The sequence below is a fragment of the Clavelina lepadiformis genome, chromosome 4 (assembly GCF_947623445.1).
Source record: "Clavelina lepadiformis chromosome 4, kaClaLepa1.1, whole genome shotgun sequence".
NCBI lineage: Eukaryota > Metazoa > Chordata > Ascidiacea > Aplousobranchia > Clavelinidae > Clavelina > Clavelina lepadiformis.
The window spans coordinates 16,190,339-16,204,284 of record NC_135243.1 but is presented as its reverse complement, the minus strand read 5'-3'; the positions used below and the strand labels follow the sequence as shown (position 1 = coordinate 16,204,284).

Below are 13,946 nucleotides of genomic sequence, written 5' to 3'. Positions count from 1 at the left end.
CTCCGTTTCGACAAATTTACTGCAGTTCATCCCTATGACCCTTGATGTTTTGTTTATTTCACCTTTTTAACTTTACTTTAAAACTCGCGACTCTGTGGATAGTTTCTAAGTCTGTAGGGAGTGACGTAACAATGCCTCTTTGTTCGTTCCATACGTCATCAACACTGAGACAGACGACATGTCAGCTGGCATTTCCGTTGGAGGATTAGTCAGACAATAACCGTGCATTACGACTATCAGGTGTAAATATCTGAAATATTGCGGGATTGGATTGTAAAAAAAAGTTTTAGCAGGCTAAACTCTTAAATAGTTGTGCATTAGACAGATTTTGCACAAAATGTTTTTAACCGAGCGTTTGGTAAATTCAAAGAAAACGCATTTATTGTAACACTGATACAGACGCAAAGAAATTGCAGCTGTAATATTTAAAAAAAATAAAAGTAAAATAAAAGACAGATAGTTTGACAGATAGTTACAGATTTCGTTCATAAAATTAAAAAAACATTCACTTGAAAGTTGTACATATGATTTGAAACAGTGTTTGTTTCAGTCCGTTGCTTTCACGAAATTCCTTCTGACGATATGTTTAACTTTTTTTGTGTCAAATCGAGCGTAAACACTGGGGCTACTAAATCAACCAGCAACGATGATTCGTATGCTGGTGTATCCAATATAGGCTGCAAGGATCACTGCGGAGCGAGCAAAACTTTTTTGCAAATGCACATCTGACAATCATAAATATATAGGCGTTTACCCAAACGTATATAGATATAACCATATCCCTACCATTTTTTTGTAACCCTGATGTTGGGAACAACGTTGCAGGTATAATTTCGGCAAAGACTTATGATCGGGGATCGGGCTAATTATAACAAATGGTAAACATACATCGATCCTTTTAGCTTATAGATATAAAATCATGGACACCTCCAAATAAGTACAAACATTATATACGCCTTGAGCTGAATTTGCCATTGCTGTTAGAATAATCTGTACAACAAGCGAAAATTGTCGTAGGTGTAATTGCAGATAATTTGTTATGATCATTTTTAAAGGCCATGACGTCATTTGGATTGCTTATGAATGACAACTTAAAGGATGGGTGTATCTTGAAAGAAGATTAAAAATTGTCTAAACGTAATAGTTCGTGCTATCGGTTCCAGCGATAACATTGTGGAGTTAAAGTTGATCTTTTCTTGTTTGAAAGTTGTTAGGAATTCGGGTATTTCAGAAACGTTTCCATGTAAATTGAGTTTTAGTTGGCAAAGTTTGTGAAGACAACGCAAAACGACCGTTAAATGTGATTGTTTTTATAGTTCGGTACGATTAACTATAAGCAATCTTTACAAAGTAGAAAAATTCACAGGCTTACATACAGTAAGTGCGTGTTAACAGTTTTTTTTCAGTTTCTAATTTTACATTAACTTGAAGCATTGGTGTTTGATGCATAATTAATTTAAATTTTCTTTGGCGACTTTAAATGTAGGATCCCCTGCTAGTAATGCTGGTCTTCAAAGTGGTGATCGAATTCTTAGTTTAAATGGAATAGATTTGAGGTGAGGAAAGTTTTGTTTTACAACACAAGTTACACCTGTTTTGATTTGTTTAGTTACCATGTAGTTACGTGGTTTGTGTACATACTCCCATGCGGTGGTTTTAAAAGAAGTTTGTTAGTTGTTTATTGTTTCTCCAAGTTTACAATGTTACAGTATTGTGCAATATTTTTATTAATTTTAGAACAGTTTCGCACACAAAAGCCGTTCAGCTAATCCAAGGTAGCGGATCAATGCCTACTCTTGTCATACAGTCCAAGTCCAGTACGTTGCCAAAAGAAGGTGCTTGTTTTGATACCGTTGGCGCGTGCAGTCATTTGTGTTGCAGCTTGTCCTTTTGTTCTGACAACGCGAAAAACATAGCTTTTTCTTTGGCCTGAGTTTGAAGACATTCTCCAATAACATAAGTTATTTATAAAGGTATTTACAATGTTTTGTGCTTTAGAATCGAAAATGCCTTGCTTAAGCGACGAACCATCTTCTGTAAATCTTGCCGACGTCAGTTTTCCGTTTCCATATGTCCCTCCAAAGACAAACTATGACACCCAACTCCTAGGTTCGCGTCATTCTGAAAACGATCAGTTTAAGGTGCCAACTGAAAATAAGAATAATGGAGACAGGTTGGGAGATGACAAACGATTGGTGAACAATAGACTTGTGGAAAAAGAAAAAGTAATTAAGAAAAGAATGGTCTTTAAAGGTTATATTTTTAAGTTATAGCCTATGAATATACCGTCTCTTGTTTAGATTGAAAGTTTATTAACCGCAGAAGAAGGGAAAGCTTTCAGGCACGCTCTTACGGAATTTTTTGACCACCGCATAGTAGACACGCTTTTGTTTCAAATTTATCCGATATTACGCAATCGAGATAATGGATGCGATGATATCTGGGAAATTGTTTTTCACTATTTGAACAACGACGAACGAAATATTTTGAAAAAGAAGTTGTCCGAATTAACAGGATTTGACTTGCATGGTGCGGTGACTAATAGGTGTTATTTTAGTTTTTGTATAATGCTGCAGAATACAATAAAAACTTTAATGCTTAAAAACTATCTCATACTGTACTTAAGTAAAAAATTGTTATCTGTACATTCTTATTGCCTGCCCTTAAAAATATCACAACGTGCATACTTAACGGAGGCTAAACGATCTGCATATTACAATAGTTATTGTGGTTATTTTTAGAACATAGCAACATTTCAAAAACTACAGATAGACAAATAAAACAAAGCTATACGACTGAAAGATGCTCCGAAGAATGCAGTACTTCTCCAAGTTCTGCCAATGAAGCAAATAAAGTTAACCACACGCAATCACCTCTTTCCAGTGCAACGACAAAAACAAAACGGTATCGACGGCGAAGAACAGTGGATAGCATCATACCGTTACGTTGCGACGGTACCCCGTCAAAAACTGACACCACAGACATTTCTCACAACAATTATCCAACGCCAAAAACCACTGTTGTAAATATTTCTGAGAAAAATGATGATACCAACTTTTATGATTACAAGCAACAGCTCGAACGACGTCGAAGACGTGAACTTTTAAACCCAACAAGACGACAACGCAGCGTTGGGGCGATAACAGGCTCAACCACCCTAAACAATGCGGCAGCGATCAACTCAAATGTGAATGACTCGGACGATTTTTCGCGAGAAATATCAAAAATGAGACAACTTGGGAATGGAAAAAGGATGCGGCAACGACTCAAAACCATAGAAGTATGTACTAAGACTACTTCCACAACCGAAGAACTGACGACATATAGGCCTACTGACAGACCAGACGCATCATTTACACACAGTAACCGATACCAATGCGGAGGTATAGTGCATAAATTTGATTGACATCTTTTGGTAAATGATATTGTTTTGGTTGAACTACTACTGCTAGAACTTATCAGAAATAAACCAGCAATAAACAATACTGTGCAAGAATACTTTAGGATGGCGGTAATGCTTTGCCGGAATATATTACGAGAAATTCAAACCCAATATTATTATAAGTTATACTTAATTAAGTAATCTTAGTGTTTATATATTGCATTGCATAATGATCACTTCTTCGTAATTTACGAAGGTATATTTAACATACGCATGACAAAATATGTGTTTGGTATTTCTTACATCGAAGAAACATACACACATCGTAAGTGTGGGTACTTGGTATATATACATAGTTTTTGAACTATTTTTGATACCTTGATAAACACGCCTTTGCATCTTATGGAAACATACAAAGTTGGTGCTTAAGGCTATAGCTTAACATACTGTTGAGAGTGCAGGCCTAAAAATCGTACTTCTATAAGCGCACTGTCAAGCAAATGGTCTATAAATTTAAATATACTATTTCGCTATAATACTGTATAATATCTTAGCATAGCATATAGGTTTTTGATACAAATCATACTAATGGCACAAGGCAATCATGGCGGGGAAAAACGTTTCATGCACAGTAAATGGTTAGCTTGGACATGTTTCTATGAGCATTAGCATTAGAGTTTGTACAGTTTCGTGTTAGCAGCAGCTTACGTCTTAAGTTGTATAAATTGATGAAATTATTATTTGAAGTGATTTATAGGAGTTATTGGTTATACCTGTGTAAGAAACATAAATACATTTGAATAGACTTGCTGTTGGAAAAAAACGATTTTTAAAACATTCTTTTCTGATGACTAAGTGAGATGGGTGTGACATAAACTTTCAGGCTACAGACTGTGAACTATATTTTGGGCAAAAACCGATTCAAAATATTGTAATGAAGCTGGTTGTTTGTCGTGATTATGTTTTCCAACTATAAATCTTTAGGTATATTCATTAATATTCCTTCATGAACAAGTGCTTATTTTTGTATTACGCGCTGTTAGTAAGGTTTGCTCTCAAGGATTATAACGTTGTCGTTTTTCTATGACCAGTCAAAAACTTAACTTTTGGAGGCATTCGAACGGCTCAGTGCGGCTGGCTTTAACTCTTTCGTTATGTGATACGAGTAGGAAGCGAAGCATGAAAAACAGACAGCGAAAAGTTGTTTGTAGATGAAGTTTCTTCAACTTTCTGCATAGATTTTTTCACATGTTTGGTAGCTCAAACTTGTATTCAGGCAGTTTTAACTGGAATTAGTTATATAGTTCCTATAAACAGTGGTTTTTGGAATACGAAATAAATTTTGTTACGTACAACTTCAGGTCAAATTTATGTGGGTGTGTTTGAATTTTGCTACGAAATAGGAATGAGTAGAAAGCATCAAATACCTTGTAAATACAGTATACTGTACTGAAATAAAAACAGCATTTGGCAAATGCACTATTTCTACTTAACATTGCTACCGAGGCTATTGACAATACCTGCTCTTACGTTGATGAATTGATTAGTGACATAATGTTAAAAAAGTATAAGAAACTGAAAGCGGCTGTGACAGGTAAATTTTTTATGAGAAAGATTTTTTATCGGTTTACAAAAACAGAAATGCACTTTATTATGAAATACAAGCATATTGATAAATTAAAACTGGTAATTTGCCTGCCCAAGTGGATGTTATGACAATACGCTTTGCATGGTCATCCGTAAAGACAAAATTTTTATTTAGGTGACAAACAAAAGTCTTCGAAAAAGAAACAAAAGCAACCAGTTGATGCAACAATTCCCAGCACTAGTGTTGACGGTAAGTTTTAACACGTAAAAAATACTATATATTTATTAACAAGTATTCTGTAATTAGTGGATTGATTGTTGTTAGCGGTAATTATTAAGCGGAGGTTAAAAAGTCCTGTGAACCAACTGCGAATACTAATATCAACGGCGAAACCGCAGAAAATTAGACACACACTTACTTCCTTTTCGCTGATGCTATGCACTTGACGTCATAGCTCTTTCTATGTTTTTAAATATGACTTAATATTACCTGAGGGCACGCGGCACGATTATAGCATATCGATCTGCAGATGTTTTTGTGGTAATTAGCATTAAAGCAGAAATTAATAGGGTTGTTTAGTGCATGTCAATTCAAAAATCGATACTTTCACATTTCACGTAATTGACGACAAAAATTGTCTTTAGTATTCTTTAGTGTTATACTATAAGCAATTATACACGTTTCCAAAGTGGCAAAATAATGGAAAACGGTTGAAATATGTCGAACATGAACCGGAACCCGGGTCCGAAGGCTAAACACGAATATCATCAATTTTAAATGTTCTCACGAACCCGAGCTTTCCTCTTAGATTACCCGACCGTTAATTTCTTGTGCGAGCAAGAAATGTACAAAAAGTGTTATCGTTGCCGGAGAATTCTGGAGAATTATTACTTTCTAAATTTTCCTGCGAATCAATATACGAGGTCAGTTGTTTTCACAACTTTTGCAATGTGCTAGCCAATTGTGTGACACATTACGTGGAAACGATAGTGTTTCTTAAGCGTTATAAAGACAAAAAGCAGAGTCGCCACACGAAAAAAAGTTAAAATAGCAGTAAGCGTGTAACAGACAGCAAGTAACTTCGGATTAACAAGTCCACAAATAAAGAAAATCGGTTTATAAAAACATCTATGTGCATTGTGTAGCTTATGTGGAAAAAATTGCGATATACTTGTCAAACGTATAGTCAAATACAACTATAGTTACATTTTAATGCAAACTTCCTCTTTTTCTGTTATTTGCTATACCGGGAGTTTTTTGTACACTTTCTGTATTGTTTACCGGCTATGAATTGAAATGTAGTGCTTAAACTTCTAGTGTCACGCGTATCGCACTAAATCTTTCGGCTTGTTTATTCTAAAATCTTGCGAGTTAAATTTGCGCGTTTATACTACAGTATATATACCGCTGTATGTCCCTGAAAAAATTAATCTTACGAGTTGTGTCTGCTGTCAAATGATTTGATTCATCTGCTGCAATGTACGTATGCCGAGAACACATACTGTGGGACGTTTACACTTTATAAACCACAGTATAAACCCATAAATATGTATTGCTAAGATCCTTTCTTTGTTTGTTTTTTGATTACGTCATATTTTGAGTTGATTTTGCTCGAGTTTTCACAAACGTAAACGTTAAAAGTTCGGGTTTGTTAACGAGATATGTTCATACTATATGCGATCATATTATATAATAAAACGATAAAAAATATTGGGTTTTCATATATACATCTTTTGAAAACGTATCAGTAGGTTGTTGTAGATTTAGATATTAAATCTTGAAGACAAATAAATAATTAATAATTTAATTAACCCAGCGGGCACTAAACACATCAGCAACGAAGAACTATCATTTGCTAAACGCGAATTTTCCTGTAAAGTGTATATGTGTTACAAATAATAATAATTCTTCCTTAACCAAACGAAATGTGCTATTCTATGTTTTCAATGAAAGCATGTTATTAAGCAGTCAGTATAAGGAATTAACATAATGGTGGTTTTCATTTACACAGGTACAGGTACTACAAAACGTCATCTTTGGTTTGGTTGTCGTACAGACGCTTTCAATTTTTTCTATTGGCTAATTTGTTTCTATTGTTCTTTTAATTGTAGATGCAATAAAGAAAGATAAAACGGTAAACGGAAGTGATAATTTACCAAAATCCAGACCAATTTTACAAGGACAACCGAATAACAACAACGTTGACCATGCAATGCAAAGCAACATGCAGACAGATAAAAAACAAAACCCTGTTAGAAGAGGAAATGCTTCTAGCATTCCAGTTACACTTACTGATGGAACTATAGAAAATGAAAGTATTGAAGACAAAACTGACAGCACGAATATTGAAAACACAAAAGACAGCACCGGCACAAATGATGATTCGCTGAAACATACAAGAAGTTACTTGAATTCATTGAAGAAAAGATTAACCTTTTCTAGACCGCCCAAAACAAACGATACCGACACATTTTTATGTGAGTTAAGTGCGCAATTTGATAAGGAAATGAATTTACTGGATGACATCGAAATAGTAGAGGAAGAAGACAAAACCGAATTCAAGTTTGGTGAAAAGTGGAGTTATCTTCCGAAAAATGATCAAAGTATATCGACGTCATCAAGGGCGATCCAACAAGCTTCGCTGGATGAATTCATCCAAAACACAGAATCGAATCAAACTGCAAATAATGTTACGAATCCAGAAAAACCACCGTTGATTGAATCCCGTTCCAGTCCAAATGTTGTTTTGCAGCAGGGACAGGAAAAACCGTCCGGAAATAGGGATAGCAGAGTGAGACGTAGACGTCGTCGAAATCTCGGCAATAATAATATTAATAATGGTGTCGAAGGACAGTCTCAAACTACTGCTCAAGAAGATATGACAAGCCGCAGGACTTCCCTCCCGGCTTCTGCTCTTAATTTTTTAAGCTGCGCTGAACAGCCCGTTTGTTACGAAGACGATAAAGTCATTTATGATGTCCCAAAACCTACTGCGACTCAGCGGCGAGCTCATGTGAATGTTGAGAAAAGAAGTCGCAGATCACGGGCAAACAGATCAATGTCAACGGCTGCCAAGCGAAATTCCAGTGAAATACGCATGCACGTTTGGACAGAAAACGATCTCTCTTCTGCGAATTCTGTGGACTATCCAGTGAAAATGCGTAGTTCCTCTCCAACAGATCAAGTGTCCTTCTTTGATCGCGCTAAGGTAAAAACATCAAAAAATAAAAGCTTAGCAGGTAAAGCACAAGAGTGCTTCAAATGGCAAAGTTTTGTTTTATGAATAATACTATTTTTACAGAAAAAGAATTACCGTGTGTCTGGCATAAGCATGAACATGGAAGACGTCTTCTCCGCTGCAGAAGAAGATCTTCAGAAACATGACAGAAGATTATCTATGCCACCCGTTGAAACTCCACCACTTCCTTTGGAACTAGAAGTCGCACCGTCCGGGAAACAAGACTTATTACAAGACCCCGACGATGTTTACGCACCTTTACATCAGGAGGTGCTGGCTCTTGGATTAGCATACGAAGAAGAAGAAGAAGAATATCAAGCTCCTCAAACATCTTCTCAACAAAGTAAACAAAACGGGGAGCTTTTATCGATACCTCCACCTCCGCCTCCTCCTCCTGTTCCGCCAACGATACCACCTCCTCCACCAATATCTCCTCCGCTAATGTTTAAGAACACACCTCCGACGAGTCCAAGAAAAATGTCCGTAAAACGAATCAACTGGGAAAAGATAGAACCCGTCGACCTTGGAAACACGGTTTGGGGCCAACTTGGAGAAGATCATGATACTATCAATGACGTTGTAAAATATTTAGACCTTGAAGAACATTTTGCCTTAAAAAAAGCCAAAAACTTAAGTAAGTAAGATCAGCAAATAACAAATACTTTACATCAGTTGGTTCGAATGTGGTAAACTTGGAGCTAAATTGTTAAAAGATGAGTAATGAATAATTATAATTTCGAATCGTGGACCTTACCTCATTATAATTGTTTTGCAGAGCTGAAGAAAACAGAAAAAAAAAAAGACGCCATTTCCATTTTGGCACACAAAAAAGCATACAACACATGTAAGTAAACTATTTTACAGGTATTACTTGCTGTACTTCAGTAAATTTTTTGTATGCTTTTAGATCACCTCTTTGTTACTTAAACTGTTCTTACTGGGTTGTTTGTACATTGTTTAATATTTGCTATATCTTTACTTTCTTTCAGCAATCCTTCTTGCCCATCTTAAACTGTCACATAAAGAAATATGCAATTGTTTGCTCTTCAACGGCCACGAATCTCTAAGAAGCCGGATGGAAGCGTCTCATTACCATCAACTTTTGATGTATGCTCCTGACGTTGAAGAAACTAAACAACTTCAGGCGTTTAATGGAAATCTTGAAAAACTCAATGAAGCTGACTTTCTTGCTGTGAAGGTAAATGTATGAAGTTCTCTTAGGAAAATTAAACAGAAGATATTACGATTGATTACAATATATACATTATATAAACGAAATGATTATATTTGTGGTTGTTTAATATATATAGTAGGATAACTATGATTAGGAAAGGTCTTCTACGCAAAAAATGTTGTTTCATAAACATCTTACTGCAAGCCCCTATTTAAGCATATCGATGTACGATTTCGGCCGACGCAAGAGTAGGCTACGCTGTTTAATCAAGCGAATCATTTACGTAATGTTTTATTTAAACTACAAAGCTTCTTCGAACACTTGTCAAGTTTGTTGGCATCTGTCTTTGTTGTAAGATGAACGTTGTTTTGTTTCGTTTGTTACTCTTGTTTAGCTGCGCTTGAGTTTCCGCTAAACGAGGTCATGCACTTTTTTTACTCTCGGCTCTGCAAGCGTGTACAACCATTTATTTCATTTTTCGTCAAAGTAAACCTTTCAATGTATGGCTCTTTGGAAAAAATAATGACTAAGCGAGAACTATATTTTAGACAAAAGTTATCATCTTTTATAAATTTTTTAAATCGTTGCTTTGGTCTAATACGTTACATGGCTTCAAAGTCTAAAGTAAAACCAATACACACAAAAAGTAATTTTATTCTCATTCTTATCTATCTTCATTTCAGCTAATAAACATTCCCGGCTATCAAATACGGCTGCAGGCTTTAGCGTTCAAACACGGCTTTACTGAAAAAGAAGAAGAAATACGAAAGGTATATAAGCTGTCATTTTGCAAAAAGATTCATAATATGTTATTACATATTCATTACAGTTGATAAATTGTTGCAGAACCTGGAAATCATCCAAAGAGCTTCGCTTCAGCTGCGTAAAAGTCGAAAACTGGCAAAGATCCTTGAATTCGTGCTTGCAATGGGAAACTACATGAATCGCGGGAACATCAGAATATCGAAAGCAACTGGATTTAGAGTTCAATTTCTGGCGGAGGTATTGTCTCCTATCATTAAAACCTACGCCCAGTTACCGTCTTTCGCCTTGTTTGCGTATTGTTTAGCGACTAAGTCCCCCAAAGTGCAACATTTACACGTTTTTAATTAAAATGTATAGGATACCGCACTATTTAATATCAGGCGACTTTTTGAGAAACTAAAATTCGGTGAATTTTTCAGGCCGTATAACCAACCTTGTAGTCTTAAACTTATAGAATGAACCGATTCCACAGTCACGCTAAGCTTCTCTCACCTGCATAACTAGCATTTATGCAGGTGAGCATAGCCTACGTTAGAAATGCATTTCGTCCAGCACCGAAATGTGTTACATGACGTGCCTGTCAATATTTCTCAAAGCAGGAACGTATTTTCATAGGGGAGTTCTGTGAAATATTTTATTTTACTTAAACCGAGTTCCTCAAATACATTAATTCGACTTAAGCTTGCTTAAAATTGGAGTAGTAGGCTAATCGGCTGGTGTTAAAAGTACTTTTCCATTGTTCATTCTTGTCCAATTGTCTGTGAAAGTGAGTCAGGATTTAAAAAATGGTCAAGAAGCACCGATATATTACATCATTTCTCACACCGTGGTGGTTATGTGAGATTACCTTTTGATCAGTTCACTTAAAAATGGTTTCGTTAAATGCAGATTAGGCTACTTAGTTACATTTTTATCTTTTTGCCTATAGTAAACAATAGACCTACACGTTAATGCAAAAAGTTGCTTCTTTCTTTGCAGATGGATTCCACGAAAACTAGTGACAACAAATTAACTTTCCTCCATATTTTGGCGAGAGCAGTTACGACAAAATTTCCTGACGTAGTTATCTTCTCTGAAGAGCTAATGGATGTTAAGAATGCTTCACGAGGTATGTTTATTATGTCTTGCTCTACCAAGGACAGTCAGATCAACTTATACTTTTATTTTACAGTGATTTACAACGCTGTGCTAGAAGATTTGCAAGAACTGCGCAAAATTTGGCTCTATATCCGGGACAACCTCAATGAAACCGCATGCAAGAACAAAGAAGATAGATTTAAGTATGACAGATTCCAATAATAGATGTCAATGCCCTTGTTAAGCATCATCGCCTTTATCTTTACTTCGTGCACAATATAGAATAGCTATGGAAACATGCCTTGTTCGAACAAACGGATCTCTTAAACGTCTCGAACAACTTCGAAAGGCAACAGTCAAAGAGTTTAACAAAACTGCCCAGTATTTTGGTGAAAATCCGAAAAAAATCGGAATGCAACAATTTTTTAAGATATTTGAAGAATTTACCAGGAAATTTGAGGTATTTCAACCAAATCTAATATTTTCATTTTCATGTCGTGTTTATTATCTTCCTACAATTACAACTATAAATTTTAGATCATGTACAATAGCTACAGAATGTGTGTGAAATATAATTAAGCATGTTCATAAATACTGTGCTATAAATATAGGCTTCTATTTTGTTATCTTATGCCGATATACCATTTCAAACCGCAGAAATCGCACAACGAAATCCGTCACCTTGCAAAACACAAGTCAAAGAGCTTTGTCAAATAATCATGGTTATTTATGATTTGAGATCAAAGAAAATGATTTGCAATTTTACATATAGTAAAAATCGGTGGCTATTTGGTGATCAAGACATTTGCATTTCCATGAATATTTCTTGATTTTGCGTTTTTTGTTTTCATATCGTAATTTGTTTTCTGTGAATAGAAGTTTTGAGTGAAGTCGGTTTCTTTATTTCCTATTGTTAAGTTTGTGAGCAGCCTATACTGCAGATGCACGTGGTCCGTAAACTCAGATGTGCGACAGGTGTGAAAAAGTCGAAGTATTCAGGATGGCAATGGATCAAGAACCAAACCATTGATTTTGATAAGGATCTGGAACACTGTCTGAATCAAGGATTTTTTAAGAATTTGTTATCATCGCAAGATACAGGGCATGCTACCGATAGAAAATGTCACCTCAAACAAAAAATCAGTACAAATATTTGATGTTAGGTTAACGTTTGGTACAGTATATACTGACCGGTTCGCGTATCATACATTTGGGGTCTACACGACGCTTTTCCATTATGCAGCACTTTTTGACAACTAACATTTCTTCGCTTGCCACTATCCTGAAATTATGATAGCCAACCAAAAACAATTCTTAATGTATAAAATAGATATGAAATAAAATCTACCATTAACAAATCTTATAAAATAAAATTTTCTTTTGATAATTAAGGTACCTGTACCGAATTAGGCCCACCTAACACTTTTTTGAAAATAACTCAAGAACCATAAATGAGAATAGACTGAAAAATCGTATTGTATTAGTGAGGGTATATGACTACAACATATTCAAACCACAATAACTGACAACCCATCAAAAAAATTTTATAAAGAAATTAAAAATTCCAAAAAATGGGCCTTATTAGGAGCATAGGCTCCTAATAAGGCCCACCAATTTTGTGAGTATTTTGATTCAAAACATAGTAATAGACAACATATAACATTATTAGAAATTTCACATTTTAAGTTGTACAAACATTTAAAAAGATTCCACTAGGCGCATCAAAGTAATTGCAACAATTTGCCAACTGATGACTGGAACCACTCTTGAAGTCTATGGACATCAATTAGCCAAGCTTCTTGTATGGGCCTTATTAGGCGCATGTGGCATCCACGAAAAAAACGTCACATTTTTATCATCAGAAAAGTTTTAGATAATAAACCCAACACCCGATTATACCTGTGCTTTTTAGTAGCTTGTGATTTTTCAGATTTGTTTTAAATTGTTAAGGAATTTTCAATTTTCAACACTTAATGCAGTCGAGATTTTGTTCAAATAAGATTAAAGTTGATCGGACTAATGTTTTTCTGAACTATGTTCCGCAGAAAACTGTTTTTTGGGAAAGGGGGCTGGTCGCGAGCAGAGAAAAAAGACAAAAGGTTTGCTTTTCTATGGAATTTCTCTTGAGTAGAGCTGTAAATTATTTGTGAAAAGCTACATAAATTATCATGAGGTAGTACAGTAATCAGATTGAATTTGTATCCTGCCACATCCCAAGGCCAGATAAATGAAAACCACACCAAAACTAGTTTAATTCAGTATTTAGAGAAATTTAGTATTTAGCCACAAACTTTTAGCGATAATAAACTTAAGTACAGTGTGTTTTTTTCTGACTTGAAAATGCCTTATAATTAACTCTGGAGTGTGAGACGTAGGCTAATACAAAGGGACCGAGCGAGCCTGTGTAGTGTGCCGATGGTCAATTTCGTATATAACGGATGAATATCGTTGGTCCAGACTTGACCGTTATATGCGTTTTTTACTGTATTCACCAGGACCACGCAACAGAAGCAAGTGTCACTCATATATTGATTAAGGCCGTTTTACAACGATTCGCGCAACTGGGAACCGAACCTGGTTTGCAAATTTACAAGCCAGAACCGCTAAATGCTCTGAAAATTTTGTGAGGTTGGGAAATATACCCAAGTAATGCGTTGCGATCGGTTATATCTGGATTTCAATGAGACACGTGACATAGACATATTTTCAATTTTCGACCGTG

General features: G+C 35.5%; 1 protein-coding gene and 1 long non-coding RNA gene across 5 annotated transcripts; one reads left to right on the top strand and one right to left on the bottom strand.

Annotated features, from left to right (window-relative positions):
• Nucleotides 1-107: 107 nt before the first annotated feature.
• LOC143452015 (uncharacterized) lies at nucleotides 108-12,114 on the top strand. 4 transcript variants are annotated; one of them, XM_076952827.1, is made up of 17 exons: nucleotides 108-240; nucleotides 1,487-1,556; nucleotides 1,743-1,835; nucleotides 1,999-2,225; nucleotides 2,301-2,529; nucleotides 2,742-3,383; nucleotides 5,145-5,219; nucleotides 7,082-8,178; nucleotides 8,272-8,842; nucleotides 8,984-9,052; nucleotides 9,198-9,406; nucleotides 10,066-10,152; nucleotides 10,229-10,384; nucleotides 11,126-11,255; nucleotides 11,319-11,427; nucleotides 11,507-11,684; nucleotides 11,882-12,114. In XM_076952827.1, exons 3-17 carry the CDS (start codon nucleotides 1,787-1,789, stop codon nucleotides 11,939-11,941), a joined length of 3,888 nt encoding a protein of 1,295 aa, XP_076808942.1. In that variant the 5' UTR covers nucleotides 108-240; nucleotides 1,487-1,556; nucleotides 1,743-1,786; the 3' UTR covers nucleotides 11,942-12,114. The 4 variants fall into 4 exon arrangements, with proteins under 4 accessions (XP_076808942.1, XP_076808940.1, XP_076808941.1 ...); XM_076952825.1 differs by having other exon boundaries at nucleotides 1,738-1,835; XM_076952826.1 differs by lacking the exon at nucleotides 108-240 and adding an exon at nucleotides 1,134-1,377.
• LOC143452018 (uncharacterized) lies at nucleotides 1,663-2,117 on the bottom strand. The gene is made up of 2 exons (XR_013114936.1): nucleotides 1,982-2,117; nucleotides 1,663-1,895 (listed from the first exon to the last, which is right to left on the bottom strand). It is a non-coding gene; the product is annotated as an uncharacterized LOC143452018 (long non-coding RNA).
• Nucleotides 12,115-13,946: the final 1,832 nt, after the last annotated feature.